The sequence below is a fragment of the Nannobrachium achirus genome (genome assembly GCF_963921795.1).
Source record: "Nannobrachium achirus genome assembly, chromosome: 12".
NCBI classification, from domain to species: Eukaryota; Metazoa; Chordata; class Actinopteri; order Myctophiformes; family Myctophidae; genus Nannobrachium; species Nannobrachium achirus.
This window is the reverse complement of record NC_137832.1, coordinates 5,608,301-5,632,232: the sequence shown is the minus strand read 5'-3', so window position 1 is coordinate 5,632,232 and position 23,932 is coordinate 5,608,301. Positions and strand designations below refer to the sequence as shown.

Sequence of the window (23,932 nt, the reverse complement as noted above, 5' to 3'; positions counted from 1 at the left end):
TAGAGAGCCTCTCTCATTTTTGAATGGCTCTCAGAGCATTTCAGCTGCAGTACCACCTTTGGCCTGAACTGCGCCACCCCCCCAAAATCTTTTTGAATTTTTTTTTTTTTTTTTGAAAAAACTCTTTGATTTTTTTTTTTTTTTTTGTGATGACGTCACAATCGGCAGCAAATCTGGACAGCCTGTTTTGAGAACCCGTGGGATACTTTTAACCTTCGCCTTCTCAAAACCAGAGAAAGACACAACGGTCAGAAATGGGACTTTGTGAGGATAGAAGGTGCTAGTGGGACCCTAAAAAAAGGTTTTAAAATAGGAAAAGTGAAATTTCATGGTGTATCACCTTTAAGGTTCTGCTACTTTTACTTAAGTAAAGAATCAAGTGCTTCTTCCACCTCGGGTGGTAAATGCACTTGACCTCTTCAGCGTGTGTATCACATGACTCGTTGGCGAGGCGGCCAGTCAGAGAGCTGGAAATATGAGTGGACGGTTAAGAGAGTGACATCAGCGTTTAGGTGACGTTGCCAGCGGAAGTGTCCTGTGTCAGCCTGTGTCAGCCTGTGTCAGCGGGCTAATCCTTCAGCTTGTAGGGCTTGTGTTTCGCTGACATGGCAACGAGCAGATGCCATCACCGTCCACCCAACACACGGTTGCACACGGTTTGGCTCCATTTGTACACTCTCAGAGTTATAATGAACAGTTAACCCATTAAGACAGAGATCGCATTATTACGCATCTCTACTAAAAACATTATTTTATGCTTTAACTCAGGGGTCTTCAACCTTTTCAGGCCAAGGACCCCTTAGCTGAGAGAGAGATGACCCCCACAGGGACCCCCACAACCCATAGATACCATATATCTTTTTAGACAGCACAAGCATCAGTGTATTTTATCAGATATGTAACCACTTGAACCGTCAATACTTAATAAACTTGACCTTTCACTCTGTACTTAGTGTGCTCTTTTTTCCCCTCTACACCCAACCTCTTTGCCAAAAATAGCAGATCTACAAGCTCACAACACCTCGCAGCGCGTATTTTAGGCTAAAGTTCTCCGAATATGGACGTTAGGTTTCAAGTGGTTAATATACAAAAGGAGAAAAAAAGTTTCTATCACACAAAGATTTGAAGGACCCCCTGTGGTAACTCTGAGGACCCCCTAGGGTCCCGGACCCGCTGTTGAAGACCCCTGCTTTAACTATTAAAAAATAGCAGATATTTTCGGTGCGTGATACCACACTGAACTAAGCATAATCAAGTCAATTCTGGAGATGTGGCGTAACGGCATGGATTTCTACACAGAGAGGGCAATTCTTTCAACATAAGATGCTGCATTCAAGTTCAGGAGAGTTTGGACAAGGCAATTCTCTTGAATGCTGCCTTCAGGTATGGCATGGAAATAGGGGTAGGCGATATGAAAAAATACAATATCACAATATTTTTCCAAGCTGTATCACGATACACAATTTTATCACAATTCTTTTTCAATTTACTTGACATAAACAAGACTCTCTGGATTCCTTTTGGGAGGTCTAAATTAAACTTTACAAGTATGTAACTCTGACAGTATACAAATGAAACCAAATGGACCCGTAATTCATTTGTAAACTGTCAGAGTTAAGGGGAGACCTTGACATTTTAAAGTTTGAGAACTACTGATTTAGACCAAAATGCAGGTTTAAATTGAATTCGGCAATGAATCTCTGTATTAACAATTCAACAGGATTTTTTTACAAGGCTCCCTCAATTGTATAACGATATATACGATATCTCTGAAAAGGCATATCGCGGAGACATTGGATCGTCTCAACGATAATTATCACCATATCGCCCACCCCTACATGGAAAGAGGGGCATTTGCATACCTTGAAGCTGGTGGTGATGGAGGCGTACTTGTTGTCAGCGGTCTCAGGGTTTCCTATCAGGTAGTCCCAGCTGGTGAACATCTTCCAGGAGAAGGTGAAGTCCGAGTCCCCTTCTCCGTCTCCACCTTCGTTAGCGTTACGAGCCATCCTGGACACACACACACACACACACACACACACACACACACACACACTCACTCTTAGTTTTCATAGGTTGTGGGGACATTACATAGACTTCCATTCATTTCCTGAGGCCTTACCCTAACCTCTATCCCTAAACCTAACCCCTAACCCTAACCCTAACCCTAACTCTAACCCTAACCCTAACCCTAGCCATTGTGGGGACCTACTATTTGGTCCCCACAATGTCTATTTCTCCAATTCTACTATACTTGTGGGGACATTTGGTCCTCAATGTTTTCACTAAAACCATGTTGTTGGAATGAAAATAGAATCCAGTTATTTCGTTCTCTTCGTGTGCATATAGTGCATACTTGTTCATTGTCTGGGTTCTATGGTGTAAAGGTCTTTGCACACTGCTGCGTTTTTCGGGCCGAATATCTGAGTTAATTTCGGAGCGAGCAAATAAAAAAATCTACCTCACGTTATGACAATCACTTTTGCGCACTGCCGCCCGTTTCGTATTTATTTTCGGACCAGGGTTGATTTTTTTCAGATTTTCGCAACTGTTTCCACTGTGTCCCTTGCTCTCTCTCTCTCTTCTCTCTCTCCCCTTGGCCTGAATTATGCTTTCGAGGATTTCGGATTTCCAAAATGCAACGAAAGAACGCAGTGCAGTGTGCAACCAGATTTAGGCCTAGGATTATTGACTGCTTTAACTATTGAAAAATAGCAGATATACAAGTCTTTGAATATATCCATTTAAAAGCGAACATTTGTAAATCAAATATTTGCTTCTGGGTGGTCCCTGGAACAACGTATTTTGAAATGGGGGTCCGTGGCCAAATACCTGTAATTTTGTGGGTCCTTGACAAGAAAATGTTTGAGAACAGCATGATTTAGAGGAAGGATTTAGAAGTCGGGTCAAAGATCGGGTCAAAGATGTTCAAAGACTTGCACTCATTTTCACGATTTTTCAAAAATAGCAGATCTACAAGCTCGCAGCGCGGCACTCGGTGCCGCGCTGTGAGCTTGTATATCTGCTATTTTTCTAAAGTTAAAGCATAAAATAATGGTTAAAGTGGTTAAAATCTATAGCGCGACTCGGGCGCGTTCCAGGTATTTGAGAGTTAAGCGTTCACTTATTGTGAGTCACATTGTCATCGCAACATTCAACAGTGTCATCGAACAGTGCAGGTTTTCCAATCCTGTAGCGCGCGTGTGTGTGCGTGCGTGCGTGTGTGCATGTGTGCATTACATACGTTCTAATAACGACCATCAGGCTGTAACCGAAGATGCCGACGCCCACCAGCAGGTAGGACAGGGGGAGGCGGAACTTGAGCAGGCCGATCTGTCGGATGTCGTTGTAGTAGCCGTAGAACAGGAAGGAGTACTTACAGTATCCCTGTGGGCGGAGTCACATGAACACACTGGGTCATTACAGTACTACAATGATAACCAAATAGGCCAAAAATGTGTTTTTCAAAAATCGTCCAGATGGTGGCGCTAGATGGGACAGATGCATTTCGATGACATTACTGTAGAGATACTGTGTACCGGTTTGCGTGATTTTAGGGCAAAATCTGTAGGAGCAGTGTCCAAAAATGTGTCTTGCAAGAATCGGCCTCATGGTGGTGCTAGAAGAGGGCCATGTGAGAAATGAGGGGTGGAGGTTGTGATTTGGCAGCCATGGAGTGTGTGTGCAAAGTTTGGCATGGATAGGTGCAATGGTGGCGGAGATATGAGTAGGGGGAAAGTGTGATGTGTGACGAGTGACGTGACAGAGGGACGGACGGAGGGACTGACAGCCGGTGGAGGTTTGGATAGTATAAGAGTATAAGTAACTGCGACCTAACGGTCGCAATTACAGTACTAATACTAGTGAGACCCCTCAGGGCGACAAGCGACCTTAGGGCAGGGTCACGCCATGTCTTGGCCATCTGGCCAGTGATGTACCGGTATATCGGACCAGTTAGTTACCCATATATGGAGACCCTTGATACGCATATATGGAGATCTATGTACTGCATATGGAGATATGCTGTGAGAGCCCAAACATGCTTACTCAGTTATTCGTTATGTGAAAGTCCTATGACGTATATGACATCTGGCATCATGCATACGATCCCTTTTATGCCTATATATGGAGATCCCTGTCTGTAGAACCAGCCACACAGATATGGGCTGTCTTCCTCCATATATGGGCATTCCCATTATGAAGTCCTGTTAGATATGGGCTTAATATCGATGACATCAAGGATCTCCATATATGGGCAAAAAAGGGATTCTGTTAGTGTGGTTCCCCTGAAATCACATTGATGTCAGAGCGGCAAACCCATAGACCGTAAAAAAGCGTTCACGGAAAAACGGACAGACGGATGGAGACATGATGTGCCGTTTCTCGTACTAAACTGCGACCATCGGTCACAACAAAGAACACAGTCAATAGTGGAGTCAGTAACGCCGAAAAATAAGCTGTTAACTTCAAGTCATGATGCAAAGGTCCCCTTTGGTATGGAAGTACCTTAGGGCCATAGGAAAGAATTTATCCAAAGAGACAAGTTAGATCACCCTTCATTTTCCTTTTATAGCCATTTTTATAATGGCTACCATACCATAGGGGACCTTTGCATCATGACTTGAAGTAAAAAGTGCGTTACTGACTCCACTACAATGATAATTACTCCTACAAAGAAAGTCAATGTTACAGTACTCCTACAAAGGTGTAAGAAATGCAGGAATGAAATGAAATAAATTCTCACATCAAAGTCAAAGAGCACAGAGAAGTCCATGGCTTTTGCCTGCTCTTCTCTGGGTACAGTCTTCCTGGCAATGGAGCCGTACGGGAGCCCCATCATCACCTAAACACACACACAACATGTATTTAATAATAATATTTAATACGGGAGACCCATCATCACCTAAACACACACACAACATGTATTTAATAATAATATTTAATACGGGAGACCCATCATCACCTAAACACACACACAACATGTATTTAATAATAATATTTAATACAGGAGACCCATCATCACCTAAACACACACACAACATGTATTTAATAATAATAGTTAGTATGGTAGACCCATCATCACCTAAAACACACACACACACACACACACACACACACACACACACACACACACACACACACACACACACACACACACACACACACACAACATGTATTTGATACCAGAATATCACACAATTTCATTTAGCTGAAATACAGGCAACAATACTGCATGTCAAATACTGTACAACAATACTGTACGTCAAAGACGAGCAAATTAATATTGTAGACTATGGGCTTGGACTTTTCACATGTACATTATATTATATTATATTATATTTTTGGAGTTTAGGCAAAATATATTACAGCTGTATTAAGGCTATTAAGTAGTATTATTAGTCAGAACCACCAGTCCAAATATGATCAAATGTACAGTGGTCTCGCGTGGCCAGACTGGCTGCTGCGATTTGCAAATGCTCCCGTCATACAGTCTGGGGCAACCAAAGTCTTATGATGAGTATGGTATAAAGAGGATGTGACGTACCCACTCCCTTGGTGCAGTAGCGATAGCCGATAATAAGTTCTACTGGAAGCGTTATTGTTTGTCGGTGCTAGCGTGTTTCTGTTATGTTTCCAATGGGACTACAGTTCATTATAATGACTCTGTCTGTGCTAGTGTGTTTCTGTTATGTTTCCAAAGGGACTACAGTTCCGTGCAGTGTAGTTCCAGACTCTTGTGGAATAGTTGTCTGGCTACGCAAGACTAAATGTACAGTAAGCTCATGGCTGTACCTCTGGCAGCACCACTAGTGGTCCATAATGATAGAATGTACAGTAAGCTGTACTGTACCTCTGGCAGAACCACCAGTCCATAATGATAGAATGTACAGTAAGCTGTACTGTACCTCTGGTAGAACCACCAGTCCAAACATGAATCCAAACAGCACCAGGTTCAGACCGTACATCCAGCGGAGGAAGATGAAGTAGGACGCCACGGACGAGCCAAAGTGACCTGGTGAGAGAGAAAAGTCTTATGTTGCAATAGTAACAGTGGTGCTCAAACTTTTTCATGTCAAGCCGAGGACACCTGAAAGGGATTGTATTTGGCTGTGGACCCCCATCTCAAATGAAGACCACGTTAACTCTGCCAAACTAACAACGTAGTGTATGTGTCACAATGCGTGAGTTATGATTTTGTAGATCTGCTATTTCCCCCTATTTGTCATACGGCAAAGTATAGACCTACAGTATATGGCTCAAGTGTTTAACACAGGTCACAGTCATAGAATCAGGGTAATAATAATAATAATATCATAATGTCAGGGTGGTACCGACTCTCCACTTCTTTTATCCTGCTCTCCCAGGGAATGCAGGCCGTCCTGAAGTTTTCAAAGTCACGTTTAAACTTGATCCATTTCTGAAAATGAAACAAAGACAGCAGGGGCAAAACTGTGTTGATCAACAATGCCCTTCGATGCTGCATGTGTCATGTCATTGTTTTGGTTGACAATAAGAGTAATGTCTGAGTGATATTTCCTTATGGTCACCTTGTTCATCATGATTTTGAAGGCGTACAGCTTCCTGCCCTTGCCTTTCCCCAGCGCTCCTTCATACTTCTCCACAAACTCCTGTGACTCCCTGTCCGACCACAAGCAAAAGCGTAAGACAATGGGGAAAAAGAAGAAAAAAAACGTGAATGTTTATGAAAAAGACTAGGCATATCCACCTCTTTCCCGCGGGAGTTTACTGGAGATTATTTGGACCACACTTCCGGTTTAACGGCAGACATACAAGCTCACGTCGCGTCGCAGATGCAGTCCGTTGTGAGCTTGTAAATCACACCCGGCTGCGGCGCCGGAAGCTCGGTACAACGTCTGCGCAATGCACTATGGGGCGTTGGAAAGCCGTGGATAGAAACAGTCCTCACTCACAAGGTGAATTCTTGTTGAATTCTTGTATTTACCACAGCAGCCGTCATGACAGACGGATGGGATACTCAGGCCAGGGACGTGCTGGGCCCCTGATTCAGCCCGGGAAAAAGAGGTGTAGAGGCCCTCATTGCGCGCTATAGAGAGAGATCTCTCTCTATAGCGCTGCTGCTACTCAAAGATTTGCCATTTCAGATCATGACAAGTGACAAGCCAGTGGGCCAATTACATGAGTTATATTTCGTCGTTGTTGGGTGGAACCTTGTATGTCCAAAACCGTTTGTTTTGTATTTATCATTTAAAAAATGATTTAAACTAGTGAAAACAGCTGATCTACAAGCACACAACGCCTCGCGGTGCGAGGCGTTGTGTGCTTGTAGATCGGCTGTTTTCACTACTTTTGTGCGACGGCCTTGTATGATGAAGCAGGGCTTTGCTTTGCGAAAAAATGTACAAATTTGAAACTTGGAGATACGAGGTTTCTGCCCGACAGTGACAATTTACTTTGTTGGCCGCCCAGCCCCCAAAATGGAACAAAGGCCGACATTTTATTTAATTTTTTCCCCTAATGGCCAGCCTGGACCAGCCGGGAATGAACCGGCCGTTCGGGAGTTGTCCCGCTTTTCCCAATGGCCAGCACGTCCCTGACTCAGGCCCTTTGTTAGCACTGACGAAGGCCTGAATGTCCCAAACGCGTCTGTTTGTCATCACTGCTGCTACTGCGATAAACACTTTATTTTTCAAGAAAAGTCTGTGGTGGCAAAATTCATATAACAATCATTGTAGCATTGATTTATTAAATGTATTTAGTAGATGCAATTTAAACCCTCTGCAGGGTTGACGTCATCACCTGTTCCTCCCTGACAAACCCCTTACAAACAGCCGATTCACACAAACCTATTACATTATGCCGACTGTGTGTGTGTGCGCGCGCGCGCGTGCGTGCGTGCGTGCGTGCGTGCGTGCGTGCGTGCGTGCGTGCGTGCGTGCGTGCGTGTGTGTGTGTAACTATAGAATAGAGACCATGTAAGGAGTGACCATCTGTTGTTACCTTTCTGTAAATCTCTTGGCTATGTATAAATGTGTGTAGGACATGGGTGTTGGGGGGCTGATGGGGGAAGCTCTGGAGGGAGGCACAAGTCTCTCTCTGCTGTGATGAGATCTACAATAAAGATGAAGTCTGATTCCTGACAATGCAGTCCTGCATCTTCCTGATTTGTTTAACTTACTTAGAGTACATGAATTATTGAGGTAATCTCCTTACTCTGGTTGACAACTACCAGCAGTGTACATGTCTGCAGCTCATAGCACAATATTTCTCCTGGATATTTTCAGGAAGAATTGTACAGTAGAGCCAGGATAGCCTGGTATACCACACATACTGGAAATCACATTTAAAGAGAGATGTGAATTCCGTGAAGGCAGGGTGTGTTTTACCAAGCTAGAAGCAGGACACCCCGGGTTTGAATCCCATGAAAATGTTGGGCTGCACAGCGTTCATCAGAGTTATACACAGTATGTAATGTATAGCAGAAACATCCACTTGAAATGATAAATTAACGAAAAAATAAACTACTGTATGGAAATCGAAGGAGATGATGATTAACTTAAGTCTTAAAGGAAAGAGGATGATGGTTAATCTTTAAGGAAGGAGATCCTACGGAAGGAGTTGATAATGAAAGATGACAATGAACCTATAGAATTATTTGATAATTAACCTATGGAAGCTTAACCATAGAGGTATGCATTGGCACTGCCCTCACGATTCAATTTGGTTACAATTCACCAGGTAAAGATTCTACGACACATCACGATGTATCACACTTTTCTATATTACTGCACAACATGACAAATTTCAGTCAATAAAAACTGAACAACATATTCTATTTAGAATTATATTATATAGCATTATAATTATATGTAATTAGATTTAGGCTTCGATTGGCGATTACAGTATGTCAAGTTGCTGCATTGTATTGAATTGAATTGAACTGAATTGCGATGCATTGTTTAATTGATACTTTTTGACACCTCTAGTTAACCAATGGAAGGTGGTGGTCATTAATCTATGGAAGGATGTAGTCAGTAGCCTATGGAAGTAGCTGGTCATTAATATATGGAAGGATGCAGTCAGTAGCCTATGGAAGTAGCTGGTCATTAATATATGGAAGTAGCTGGTCATTAATCTAAGGAAGGATGCAGTCAGTAGCCTATGGAAGTAGCTGGTCATTAATATATGGAAGTAGCTGGTCATTAATATATGGAAGTAGCTGGTCATTAATATATGGAAGTAGCTGGTCATTAATATATAGAAGGCTGCAGTCAGTAGCCTATGGAAGTCGCTGGTCATTAATATATAGAAGGCTGCAGTCAGTAGCCTATGGAAGTAGCCCGTCATTAATATATAGTAGCTGGTCATTCATATATGGAAGTAGCTGGTCATTCAGGGAACATGACGTAGAGACATGCAGGAAGTCAGGCAGCCACAACCCCATGCATTAAACAGTGTCAAGCTCATGAAAAAGTCACATAGTCTCGCCTATCTTGATGCCCTGCCTGAGCCTGTGCTTTACTACTCCCAGCAGCTGTGTAGAGTTGTAGACACACACAGCATAGGCGCAAATCGCGGGGGGGACAGGGGTTACGTGTCCCCCCCCAGGTCCAATTGGTACCCCCCAAAAAAAAAAAAAAAAAAAAAAAATTGTTTTTCTAAAAAAAATATATATTTTTTCTAAAAAAAAAATCTTTTTTTTGAGAAAATAATTATTGATGACATTTTAAAATATTTAAGAGTGCTGCTGGAACAACTCAATAGATAGTCCCCCCAGGAATCCGCGGAGAAAAAGTATTGATTCCGCGGAGAACAATCCTGATAATGCGGAATTCTGCGGAGAACATTTCTTGATTCCGTGGACATTAAAAAACAACCTAAAACCAGTAAGACTCCCTAATCGGGAGATAAGCGACCGTAGGTCTCGCTAGAAGAGGGCCATGTGAGAAATGAGGGGTGGGGTCTCCGCGTTGCCTTGGCGGACGAATAGGTACCGGCCCCGGCTCTCCCGGACGCTCCTAGGCCGAGTTAGGGCATTTTATGTGAGCTGCAGTGGAGGGGGTCCTCCACTGGGGGCGCCACCACTTTTGCATCCGTTCTGGAGCACCAGGAGTGGGTGGTCCCCGGGAATTCCCCGTGAGCAGCCCTGTGGGGGTGGTCATTTGGTCATTTTTGCACATTTGGTATTTCTTTTACACCTGGGGGTCCCCCAGGGACCTGGGGGTCCTTGGAGGTTGTAGTTTGGCAGGCAAGGAGTTTGTGTGGAAATTTTGGCATGGATCGGGGCAACGGTTGTGGAGATATGAGCAGGGCAAAAGTGTGACTCACTCACTGACTGACAGACAGCCCGTGGAGCTTTTGATAGTAAATGCGACCTACGGTCGCAATGACCAGTTATCAAGCTAAAAATTATATAGTTCTAACAATCAAGTAAAACCCTTCATGAAATAGCTACAATTAATTGTAATTAGTGGTTAGAATAATCAAATAATCATTTTTGAGAATAAAAATCTAATATTAAATCTATTATTTTTTAATTGCTATGGTTTTTAATAATTACTTTCTGTTGCAAAGACTATATTGTCATCCAAACCATGCCCATAGTAACCACATTTTAGAGGATATCCTACCTACTACCTAGAATAGGTGTAATATTTATTTATTCTCTTCTGCATTATTGCCAGGACCATAGAGAGGAACTATAGTTCAGGACACAGTTTCTGTCAGGAACGATTGTGGGACCGGACCATCCAGCAACAACAGCAGGAGGGAAGCTAAGCTCTGTATGAGGTGGCCACTGGTCAAATCATGTACAAATCGTTTTATAATAGTAGTAATAACAGTTGACTCTCAGTCTGAGAGTCTCAGAGTGAGTGATGACATCATAATGTGGCGACTTTGTTTTGGCTGTGGTGGATACACTCTCTTGCTGTGGTGTGGAAGAAGCCAGAAGGACAGCATGATTTTTTCATTGGACTATGTTTTCATTGGACTACATTTATTGGAATTAAATGGATACCGACCTCACAACCTGTCCCAAGTTGCTACAGAACTAGAACTGTACATTTCGGGAGGACCAAGTTGACCAACAAGCAACAATGGTAACTATTTACTTTTTCATGTAAGCTTTGGTTGTGTTGGTTATTGCAGTAGTGATAACTTGAAAAGTAAATAAATAATACATCATAAAACCGTTAAGGCCCGTATCTGAAGGAAAATGAGGGGGTAAAACTGGCCGAAAACCGATCTCTGCAGGCCCAAAAAACGAAATCGCGCGCGCGCACGTGCATCGCGCACGCGCATCGCGCACGTGCGTCCGGCGGCGCGCGCTTTGCGCGCGCAGGTCCCCCCCTATGCATTTCGTGGATCTACGCGGCTGACACACAGCCTTACTTACTATGTGTGTGTGTGTGTGTGTGTGTTTTTGTGTGTGTGTGTGTGTGTGCGTGCGTGCGTGCGTGCGTGCGTGCGTGCGTGCGTGCGTGCGTGTGCAAGTGTGCAAGTGTGTGTGCATGCACACATGCACCTGCATCCTTGCGAGGACCAGGTGCTCTCAGAAGGGTGGACAGAACAAGGAGATAAATCCTTTAAAACGAGGACATTTTGAGGACACCATCCAGCGAGTGGAAAGTGCATTATAGTGAATGTAAAATCAGGGAATGGTTGTCACAGGCATGTGTGTGTGTGTGTGTTTGGTATGTACAGTAGTAGGAGGTGGATACGTGTTCATGTAAACAAGAAAGATGCAAATTGGAAATTGCCAAGTGTGGTTGCCGTGATGCGAGTCACACTCACGCAAATATGTCCCTATTTGAGCGTGTGTGCTAACCATTCCGTCATCTCCGTCATCTCCATGTTTGGGAAAAGTTACATTTTTAATTAAAGTCAATTAATAAAATGTGTTCACGAATACATTTATATTATTAAACTATATAACGTATCTCTTTGCAAAATGCAGCGAATCGATTCCTGATGAAAACGGTCGATTTAACATATGGCCCAGATCGAAAAAACACTGAGATCATATAATCAACCCCTCCCCTTTAACCATACACCCAACACTGTGGGTGTGGCTAACCTCAGCTGTGGTCACATAAAAACATAATTTTAACACTTTCTGTACACTTTTTTGGAAAAAAGAAATCCTCCTAGTATAATCATAATACATGATCATCATGTTTTAGGGGGATAAATCATGGCCCTGCACTTTCACACACACACGCACACGCACGCACACGCACACGCACACGCACGCACACACACACACACACACACACACACACACACACACACACACACACACACACACACACACACACACACACACACACACACACACACACACACACTATCAGCTTACACAAGATGTCTGTCTGTCTGTCCCTGCCTTGCCTGCCACACCCTGGCCAGCCCTGGCTCCCAGGCTGTGGCATGACCTCTAAAGGCTCATTCATACTCCAAGGTGAGGTGAGTAGCAACTCGCCGTGTTGTAGTTTTCTAAAGTCAGAAAACGACACCATTATGTCACTCGTCATGGTGAGTAGCAACTCACCACTCACCCTGACATATCTCTCTGCTCTTACTGACTGACATCACCCGTTCACTCTGGGCTATCACCCCGTTCACTGATTGGTCTAGAAGTTGGGTGGGCGGTTCCCTTGCTTTCCACAGGCAGTTTATGAAACAGCAGGGACTGGGAGGAAACTGGGAGGGGGGGGGGGGTCACAGTGATAAAGATATCACCTTGAAGTATGATGGCTTCCACTTGTTATCACATAAAAAGGTGAGTTGCTACTCACCTCACCTTGGAGTATGAATGAAGCTAGGTTGCTAACGTACATACTGTACATACAGTAGCAACAACAATCCCAAAAAGGGTCCCCGGATTGAAAGCTATACAAATAGTTACGAACAGATTTGATGTTTAACTGTATACTTTGTGGCACCTTTCTTTGCACTCTTTGTAAGTCACTCTGAATACGAGCATCTGCCTACAATGTCAATTGTCATGTCAAGACATTTTTATTAGTTTTTGTCTTCTTTTCATTGTGTCTACAGTATATTATAGCTTTGATGTGCCTTTCAGACACACTGATTGATATTTGGCAATGTGTTACATTAAACTCAGTTTGGTAATGATTAAGCCTGGCAAGTAGGCTTATTCTGAAATAATGGGAGTCATATTGAGTAGTACATCATACTGCCTACCCTCAATGACCATACATGTAAATTAGATAGCATATGATTGTTTAAGTTTTTACTGAATAGTTGCTTGGTCTACCTAGCCTATACATTTTTCTTAGATGATGTATTGATGTTGATGTATTACATTTCTTATTGTAAATCGCTCTGGATTAAGAGCATCTGCTAGAAATGCCTAAATTGTAATAGTAAATTGTACTGTAAGAGCTCAGTGAAATACATGTTTCCCTGAAAGCATGACAGCTTTGCACATTTAGGATTTCAGTGCAAAGATGCTTTGGGAAAACAAGGGCACATGGGAGGGAGTGTACGAAGGCTCAAATCAACTACTTTGTGTTTTCTTCCAAAGTAGTAATCAGCTCATTCCAGAGGAGAAGGAGGATGATGATAATCAAAGAGATGATGCATTAAAAAACAAACTTTAATGACACATGAACAGCATCACATGTACGGTGACATGAGTGATGGTAAAGACACGAAAAGTTAGTTACGTCTCATAACCCCTGTAGTCCAGTCATTTTAGGCCAAAATTAGGCTAAACCTCAAACAAATTGCAATAGTAGCAAACTCAACTGATTTTGTATCCTCAATATGTCCTTAGTGAGGGAAAAAAAGTCCCAAGGAATCCCACCAGGGCAAAGTTTTGAAAACGACCTATCTACCTTCACTTACTATACAATATAAAGGAAAAAATGACTGAAAAAAAATCTGCTTTAAGTGGGATGTGAGGGGTCAAACTAGGGGTTTTTAATTATTCTGAATCCATTGCAATCATTTGTTTTGCACGAAAAACATTCCTTGGGCAAGAAATGGCCACTCAAAACGATGGTTTAGTGATGAGTCATCAATTTTCACAGTCTTTTGGGGTCCGTTTTTAGCCCAAGGAATGTTTTTCATGCAAAACAAATGTTTGCAATGGATTCAGAATAATTAAAAACCCCTAGTTTGACCCCTCACATCCCACTTAAAGCAGATTTTTTTCAGTCATTTTTTCCTTTATATTGTAGTGTATAGTAAGTGAAGGTAGGTAGGTCGTTTTCAAAACTTTGCCCCGATGGGATTCCTTGGGACTTTTTTTCCCTCACTAAGGACATAATGAGGATACAGAATCAGTTGAGTTTGCTACTATTGCAATTTGTTTGAGGTTTTTTCCTATAATGACTGGACTACTGTTCTACGATCACAGCAACAACATCACATGTGCAGCACATGAGTGATGGCAAGTAAACGGGCAAAGAGGGAAAACAGGACATCAAACAAAACCAGCAAAACCATGACTCAAAGAAAATCACTTTTCCAAACGTGAGCGGCACACGAAACACGCAAAGGTGCAAAGCAGAAAGGAGGGCGGTCACCGGTCAGTCAGGTGGTGTTGTGTTAACCCATTCAGAACGGGTACACAATTTGTGTTTCATTATTTTATGCTTTAACTATTGAAAAATAGCAGATATACAAGCTCACAGCGCGGCACCGAGTGCCGCGCTGCGAGCTTGTAGATCTGCTATTTTTGAAAAATCGTGAAAATTTGAATTTTGACCCGATTCTATAAGTGTCTTTTGAATCCTTCTAAGGTTTTTTTTGAAAAACCTATATTTCTATGTCAGCAATATGGCCAGCCATCGTCAAAGAAAAGGTCCTTTTCACTTAACTGGAGCTCAGTTAGTCTGTTCTTGAGAGACTACTATGTCAGTGGTGCTCAAACCTTTTCATGTGAAGGACCCCCAAAATGATATATATTTGGCCACGGACCCCCATCTCAAAATATTTAGTTCCAGGGACTCCCCAGAAGAGAATTTGAGTTACTATAATGTTCGCTTTGAAAATACATATATTCAAAGATTTGCACATTTTTTCAAAACTTTTTCAAAAATAGCAGATCTACAAGCTCGCAGCGCGGCACTCGGTGCCGCGCTGTGAGCTTGTATATCTGCTATTTTTCAATAGTTAAAGCAGTCAATATGCTCAGGCCTAAATGGGATAATATTGTAATGTTGTTTTTTTTACTTAAGATAAGCAAGCCTCTTCTTCATGCGCCAGGGCTTGTTCCTCAGGGTGGTGATCAACTTCTTCTTCTCCTCCACCTCTTCTTTCAGAGCCTCCATCTCTCCCTCTGACATGGAGTCGTCAGAGTCAGAACCAGAACTGCCAGGGGGAAAAGAGGAGGACAGCCAAGCATGCAGCAGGTCAGGCTTATTGGCCACCGTTCACAGGGGCGTCACACCAAATTCTGGGCCCTGGGTACAAGGATTCACTGCGGGCCTCCCATGAATGTTAACTATTGAAAAATAGCAGATATACAAGCTCACAGCGCGGCACCGAGTGCCGCGCTGCGAGCTTGTATATCTGCTATTTTTGAAAAATCGTGAAAATGTGTGCAAGAAACCTATGTCAAGGACTCCCAAGATGATATGTATTTGGCCACGGACCCCGATCTCAAAATATTTAGTTCCAGGGACCCCCCAGAAGCAAGATTTGAGTTAGAAATGTTCGCTTAAAAAATACATATATTCAAAGATTTTCACACATTTTCACAACTTTTGCGCTGTGAGCTTGTATATCTGCTATTTTTCAATAGATAAAGTTATTAGGGCCCCTCCACCTTGGGCCCCGGTAACTCAGTCCCACTTTCCTACCCCTTGTGACGCCCCTGACCGTTCACAATCTATAAGCCAGAGTCTCAGTTTTCAAAACGCAAATAGCTTATCTACAATCTCGCAATATTATTGGCACAAGAGGTGACAGGCAGCGAAAGTCATATTGTTAATGTTAATTGTTATGGCACTAGCTGGCACATTTTGGGATTATTCTTTTTTTGGTGGAATAATGTGTGGTCTAGGGTTGTCTGGCCCGCTGGTTCTCAACGCTGGATCCGGGGCCCACCAGGGGTCCAAATGGACCCTTTTCGGGTCTGTAACTTTGAGAGTGTACAAGTACTTCGGGTTCCGCCCCACTAGTCTCAGGCCTCGGACACACATAAAAAGCAGGTTTTCCTGTGTTTTACCTGGGGGGAGGCGAGGGGTAAAGTATAGCGTCCAACTCATTGTCTGGGGAAGTCACATAGTTTTGAAGAAGTTCAATTCAAATGTATTTAAAGGACAACTTTGGTTTTTTACAACAAGGGTTCATATTTTAGAACGTATTTAGAGAAAAGAAAAAGTGAGTGTTAAAATGTTTTCATTTGCTTCGTTCTATTGTTTTATCGCGTTTACCGTGCTAAAATGTGGGGCATGCGTACACATGGGGGCATGCGTACAAGTGGCTAAATATGTCTGTGTAGACACAATAAGCCAGCAGTTTCTTTATTGCTATTTACAGTAACACTTCTAGGCCCCCTAAAGTCACATCCAACCATGAAAGGTTGCGTTGTATCTTGGGAATGGGCTTATTCTGTGTAAAATTACATATTTAGCCACTTGTACGCATGCCCCCAACCACTGAAATAAGAATCTCTAAAACAATAGAAAGAAGTAAATGAAATACTTTTAACACTCATCATTTATATTCTTTAATTACTATCTAAAATATGAACCCTTGTTGTAAAAAACTAAAGTTGTCCTTTAAGTGTCAAATCACAAAAAGTTATCTCAAGACACCACCCTGAACAAACATGCAATTTTGCAACTTGCCATAAAGTAACTCGCTTTACGGCTTCATGGCCCTTCCGCGTCCGCGCTTTTCCCAATGACCCTAAGCGCAATGGTGGGGACGCGGGGGGCTGCAACAAAGGAGCACTTGTTTTTGGTAATGACGACGGAGGCGTGCCGTCTCAGGCGACCATGAGCCACGTGAGCCCGTGTCGAGCGTTGCGACGGTCGCATGAGCCGTACTCAGCGCCACTGCCGAGTTAAGTGCCGTTATGGACAGAATAGTCCCCCCCCGACTTTCGGCACCTCCGTGCGGTCCAAGTGAACACAGCGAAGCGCTCCCTACCTCCTTGCCCACCACTGGCCCCCACCGTTGTGCTTAGGTTCGTTGGGAAACGCCAGGTCGTGGCCCTTCCTCCATGAAGCTTCCTCAGTTGCTTCCTCAAAACCATGTGACTTCCATGGGGAATGACATGGACGCTGCTTTAAGCCCCCTCTCCCCCCGGGTAAAGCACAGGTAAAGTGCTTTTCTTACGTGTGTCCGAGGCCTCAGAGTTACATTAACAATGAGGATTTTATGGTGTATCGTCCAAGAGTTAAAAACAACTCAAACGGAAGGGACTGGAAAAGCATGGTCTAACTGATGGGACAACACTCCATACTGCACCTGCCACTGTCTTTTCCACCCTTCTTCTTCTTGTCCTTCTCGTTGCCCTTGTCCTTCCCTCCTTTCCCCTTGGCGTCCCCCTTCTTGTCCCCCTTCTTGTCCCCGTTCTTGCCTCCCTTCTTGTCCTTGTTGTTCTGCTCCTCCTTCTCCTTCTTGGAGGCCGCTCCTCCCTTGCCCCCCTTGCCCCCCTTGCCTCCCTTGCCTCCCCTGCCCTTCTTCCCCGCCTTCTCCTCCTCGCTCTCCTCGCTCTCCTCCTTGGCGGCGTTTTTCTTCCCCCTTTTGGAGGCCTTGGAGCCCTTGCTCTTCACGCTCTTGCCGTCGTCTTCCTCGTCCTGGTCTTCGTCGCTGTCCTGGTTCTTGGCTTTTTTCTTCTTGCGTTTCTTCGGCGCGTCGTCTTCGTCTTCATCCTCCTCCTCCTCTTCGTCCTCCTCCTCATCGGAGTCCTTCCCCTTCTTCTTCTTGGCCTTGGCTCGCCGGGCTTTGGCCCTCTTCCTGGCCTGGACTGAGGCACGCACACAGAAACACACACACACACACACACACACACACACACACACACACACACACACACACACACACACACACACACACACACACACACACACACACACGTGCACACACATACTTGTATTAATAGTTTTCAATTAAAACCAATTAAATCCTACTAGCTCTTTGAGACACACATAATGTTAATCGGAGTGTGACCTGTGTCTTTCGCTGTCTTGGAGGTGCAAACTATACAGGCATCAGCATTGTGATTTTTCTGATCTATAGCGCTAAAGCAGTCGCCCCCAGGGGGGTCCCCAAATTATTTTGGGGGGTCCCCAGATGATTCAGTTAATGTGCGACATTTCTCTATCAACAGTATAGTGAGGTAATTTAAGGACTTTTTAATACATCTAAAATAAAAAATTAAACATTGGCCAAATTGTCAAATATTAGAGACAGAAATGTGAAAATAGCTTTGCGAGGCATCGTGAGCATGTGGATCTGCTATTTTCACAATAGAACCATGTTATACAAAATGCCTCAACTAAGCCCTCTTCCTGGCCTGGACTGAGTCACACACACAGGATATGCATTGTGAGCTTGTCTGCTATTTTCCCCAAATGTTTTCCCTAGAATATATGATCAGAACTTCTGTCTCCCAGACTGTATGACGGAATCATTTGCAAATTGTGGGAGACAAAAGTCTGGCCACGCGAGACTACTTGAACCCCAGTGTCCCAATATATTCTAGGGCAAACATTTGGGGAAAATAGCCGATATGAGAAGTGATAAAGCGGAAAAAACTAAACGTTTTTGCAGTCGCGCACATTTATCCTAATATAAATAAAAATCATCTATGCACCAGTAAGACTCCCTAATCGGCTTATCAGAAATTACATTTTAAAATAGATTTTCGTGAACGGAAATGCCAGCTTCTGTTACTCAGATTTCGGGAGCTTCAGTTCCAGACTCTATACAGCATTCTGAGATTGTGGACTAGTTGTCTGGCTATGTGAGACTAGGGTTCAAGTGGTTAAACTTAAAACATGCTAGTATACTGTTGTATGTCTATCTAAACAAACACAATCCAACATAAAGGTCTTTGCACACAGGCGCGTTTATCCGCACGGATAAAACTGACAATTTTTTTTTTTTTTTAAGAAAACAATGATTCTCTACGACCTCATGCACACCGGATCCGAATTAGCCGTGCGACGAGTGGCTGCGGCCGTGCGTTTTTTTCTCGATCGAAACCAGTTCGATTTGTGCGTCTTGTCGCATGCGGTAAAAAAATCATCACTCCTTTTATGTCTCCTTTTGGGATCCGCAGCGCCGATTCCACACAGCATCGCACACCAAATCCAATGCGTTTTATTCATGCAGCAAACGAAAAAAACGCAACTGTCCTGTGTGCAAAGGGCTTGACTCACTCAACAGAACCAAAATAATCATAACTAAAGACTATGAAATCACACCAACGTCAGTGACACTGTGTAAACTGTGACAGTTTGTCTTGCTCTCTATGTTGGTTTTCACTTTTAGTTTTCTGACTATTCTCTAATCTCTCTAGATACTATAGTATAGACTAGAGCAGGGGTAGGCAACCTTAGGCACGGTGCCAACATTGGCACAGGGGAGGGTGATCACTGGCACACTGGCAGAAGAGTGAAAGAGAGGATTTTTATTTTAAAAACTTTTTTGAGATTAGCTCAATTAAATGAAGTTAGGCTATCTTATAGCAAATTACATCTTGCACAAAATTCTATATTCATTAAAACTTTGAACTCTGACTGGGGAGGGAGTCGGGGAGATCGTTATAACAATGTCCTGCCAAACAAAATGTCAAAAATATTTGTCATTAACTCTTTCTGTGCCAAATGCCAAAATGGCTCTAAGGTTCACGTGCCACCAATGATTTTTGATTTTTTTTTTTTAATTTTTTGAAATTTTTTTTTTTTTTTTTTTTATGCAAAAAACACAAAAGACGTCAAAGACGTCATTGGCACCCAGGGCTTTTGAAAAAATTGGCACAGAATGAGTTAAAATGTATGTTGACATGGCACACTGGCACTTCACTTCAAAAAGGTTGCTGCCCCCTGGTATAGAGACTGGCCAATGAGGATCATTGGACTTTGCAGAAACTTTGCCCAAACATGGAGATGACTGAATGATGTCATAGTATCATCTGACCACAGGGAAGTCACAGATCCACAACGTTCTTCGAGGCCGTCTTGTTTGACTGCACAAGGCTTCATCCCTTTCATTAGCGTTGCATTATTTAAAAACACTGCTGCAGTCAGATGTCAAACAATCGATTGACAATTAATTATGAATAGATACTTCATTGGGTCGGATCACAACAAGGTGCTGAAGCCGTAATTTGAGGTAATCAAATTATATAGGCTCAAGGATGAGACGAAAACAAAACAGTCTCCATGAATTCATGGCTTCATGCAATGTGCAATTGATAGATTGATAGTTAGATTTTTGGTGAACTATACTCCTCTAAAGGACAACTTTGTGTTTTTTTACAGCAAGGGTTCATATTTTAGATAGTCATTAGTGAAAAGAAAAGATGAGTGTTGAATGAATGTTTCATTTACTGCTTTCTATAGTTTTTGCGATTTTAAGGATTTTGATATCAGTGGATGGGGGCATGCGTACAACTTACCGTATGTCACGTCCGCGCCACGCACCTGGGACATTGACTGTCCTGTGTTTTGGACTATAATGATACGTTTCTGACGACTGTCCGTATTATGCTTTGGACTTATAATGTCCCAGCAAGCACGGTCAGGACCTGGACCAATCAGTGACGTCTCCATTGGGGCCATGATCAAGTCAAACCATGACTAGTCAGATCTGGCCTAGAATATCACCTGATTTCAACCAACATAAATCCTGGCCATGAAAATGGACGTCCTGGATTAATCAGAGAGGGTCCGATCGAGGCCAGATAAATATCATAACTCGTCAGATGTCCCAGGATATAAACTGCTCATATTTTAACTAACATTACAAACAATATAACAATAATCCATACGTCCATATGAGGTCTGGTGGCCTAGTTCTGAACGTCACCAGAGTCACGGGAGGACGTTATCATAACGTCATCATGACGTCATTTGGCTTGCAGGGGTTATGTTTCTGTTATTCAGTATATTCACAGACTTTAGACATTGACCGTCCTTATAGGTTTTGGAGTCTTAAGGTGTTGACCTATCAGTATGTGCTCTGTTCTGTATTTGCATCCGTATTTGTCTAGTTTTACTGTTCTGTTTGGTTTTGATTTCTGTTACTGTTTTACCATGTTGTTCTGTATCTTATTTTGTAGTATCTTCTTTGTAGTATAAGCCCATTCCCAAGATGCACCGCAATCTTTCATGGGCAGATGTGAATTATGGGGGCTAGTAGTGTTACTGTAAATAGTTCATTCAGATAACTTACGATATGATTAACAATGTTTATTATTGATGAGTATTACAAGTGTATATGTAACATTTTGACTTGGCGTCGGCTCTGCTTCCCCCTGCTCAGCGCAGCCCGGAAGAACATCATTAACCATTAGGAGCAGGGGGATATAAATATATAAATATATAAACACCCCCCATGGGGGACAGAATTAGCAGAGCCTACTGGTGGAGCTGGGGAGGCGGTGGGGGCAAGCAAGCGCATGGCACAACAGCCTGGAAGGCAGCAGCAAGAGAATGACAGCCTGAGGGGGTTACATAGCTTGGCAAGAGATCAGCTGACTGCCAGCAGGCTGCCACGTCACCTGTGACGTAGACTGCGTAATAGTGTAGTAACAGACTTAAAGCAACATAGTGCGCAGTGACCCCTCAAGTGTATCTGTATGAACTAATTCTGCTGCGCTACATACATTAATAAAGGAATCGCCGGCTTATTGTGTCTAAAAAATACACATTTAGCTACTTGTACGCATGCCCCCACCCACTGAAATCAAATGGCTAAAACGATAGAAAGCAGTAAATGAAAACATTACATTTGAACACTCATCTGTTCTTCTCTCCAATTACAATCTAAAATATGAAGCCTTGTTGTAAATAAAACTAAGTTGTCCTTTAACCGCAGGCAGCATGAGCTCTGGCATCGTACACTCTCTCCACACTCCCTCTCCTGGGCATTTATTTCTAATAGTTGTATGATCTTCAATAAGCCACACCTTACATTACACTCAACTATGCACACCACCTTAATCAAATTGTTTCTTTCTTTACTATTTGCTGCTTATATGCAATACGCTTGAGTTAACAGGATCCCTGGCTAATGAACCAAACATGCCTTAATGCGCTAATAAAAAAACAATGTAATAATTCCTAGGGTTAATATGGAAATATGTACATTCAATACATTCCATAGGGCTGGACCACACATGGATAAATGACATGCTTTTTAGTTACAGAGGGCTATTATAACGCATTAAGGCATGTTTGCTTTATTAGAATAGAAACCACTTTTAGGAGTCTCTGACTAACTGCCCTAACAGAACAAAGTCTGTGACTAACTGCCCTAACAGAACAGTGTCTGGTAGTGGCTTTACCTTCACTGTCGTCACTGTCCACAGCATCAATGTCCATTCCAACTGAAAAACACAACCAACAACATTCAAGCTCTTTTACTTCTATATTGATTAGCATCCATGCTGTGCTTTCCACATGCAAGCACCACAGGAAGGTTTGGATAAAAACACATTTCTCAAGGATTAGATGTGGAAAAAATAGGATATAAATCTTCTCAAAAAAGAAAAAAAAAATATATTTTCTGGATTAAAACAAAACAAAACCACAAGTAGCAGATCTACAGGCTCAAGCTTGTGGATATGGCACTTTTTAGTGACACTGTATTATGATCAAGCAAGTAGGGCCGTTAATTTACATAATTAAAACATAAATAAAAAAGTTATGATATGGATAGATACCCACCGTCCTCCATCCTAACGGCAACATCATCCTTCTTCTTCTTAGGAGGCATGGTGTGGATGAGATCCTGGTCCTGATCTGGATTTAACACACTTTATTCCTCCTTGAATCCACTTCCATCGAGTTCAGTGATCTCCTGTCCTGCCATGGGTCCCGTCTCTCTCTCTCTCACACACACACACACACACACAGACACACACACACACACACACACACCTCTCTGTCCTGTGTGTTGTGGTAGAAAGGTAGGTGACACACATAGTGCCCCCCCCCCCCCCCCCCACCCCCCCACCCCCCCCACACCCCCCACACACACACACGACAGGTGCACCAGTGTGTGTGTAGGCTTTCTAACGGCTGGTCATCTCCATGGCAACCTTCAAAGCTACGGTCGTATCCAACAGATGATAATCTGACAGACGCACGCCCGCACGGACGCACGCACGTGTGCACAAGCACACACACACACACACACACACACACACACACACACACACACACACACACACACACACACACACACACACACACACACACACACACACACACCCGCACACAGAGAGAGAGGACTTGTCAAATCCAAATGTTCATTGATGTGCACCTGGAAAAGAAGACAATGTTGAAATTGGGCACATGTAAGGCACACATCATTATGGATATTTATAATGTTTTGGGGTGACTTCGCATTAATGAATGTTTTGCAGTTGACAGCATATCAAACACAATAAAAACATTATCTGTATAGGCTGTATAGGCTATTAAAATAAAATAATAATCGACATATTTCAAATCCACGTTGCAAAGTAGCCAAACATTTTAAAAAACAATATTGTGGAACCTGGAAGACACACTTCTTTGAACAAATACAGTATAAGCTATTTGGTTATATTCTCCGGCTAGTCAAAAACTGTTTTTTCCTCCCCCCCAGGAGGTCCTTATTGATACAAGTCTTTCACACACCTGGATTAAAAGTCTAAGAGCAGGTGCGTAAGTGAGACGGTAAAAGCGAACCCGCTCACTGCCTCTTCCAAGGTACACCTAGGATTAGGAAACAAGTGAGAGAGACAGTG

General features: G+C 42.9%; 1 protein-coding gene across 1 annotated transcript in view; it reads right to left on the bottom strand.

Annotated features, from left to right (window-relative positions):
* tmc2b (transmembrane channel-like 2b) overlaps positions 1 to 22,914 on the bottom strand; it is a gene marked incomplete at both ends in the record, with an annotated part of 50,056 nt that extends 27,142 nt beyond the window's left edge. Inside the window, 10 exons of the mRNA XM_080737936.1 lie at positions 1,863 to 2,010; positions 3,245 to 3,387; positions 4,745 to 4,843; positions 5,907 to 6,013; positions 6,337 to 6,418; positions 6,549 to 6,639; positions 15,187 to 15,324; positions 17,422 to 17,935; positions 22,484 to 22,525; positions 22,866 to 22,914. Of these exons, the coding sequence (XP_080594062.1) occupies positions 1,863 to 2,010; positions 3,245 to 3,387; positions 4,745 to 4,843; positions 5,907 to 6,013; positions 6,337 to 6,418; positions 6,549 to 6,639; positions 15,187 to 15,324; positions 17,422 to 17,935; positions 22,484 to 22,525; positions 22,866 to 22,914 (1,413 nt within the window). The remainder of the gene's footprint in view (positions 1 to 1,862; positions 2,011 to 3,244; positions 3,388 to 4,744; positions 4,844 to 5,906; positions 6,014 to 6,336; positions 6,419 to 6,548; positions 6,640 to 15,186; positions 15,325 to 17,421; positions 17,936 to 22,483; positions 22,526 to 22,865) is intronic.
* Between the last annotated feature and the right edge of the window lie 1,018 nt (positions 22,915 to 23,932).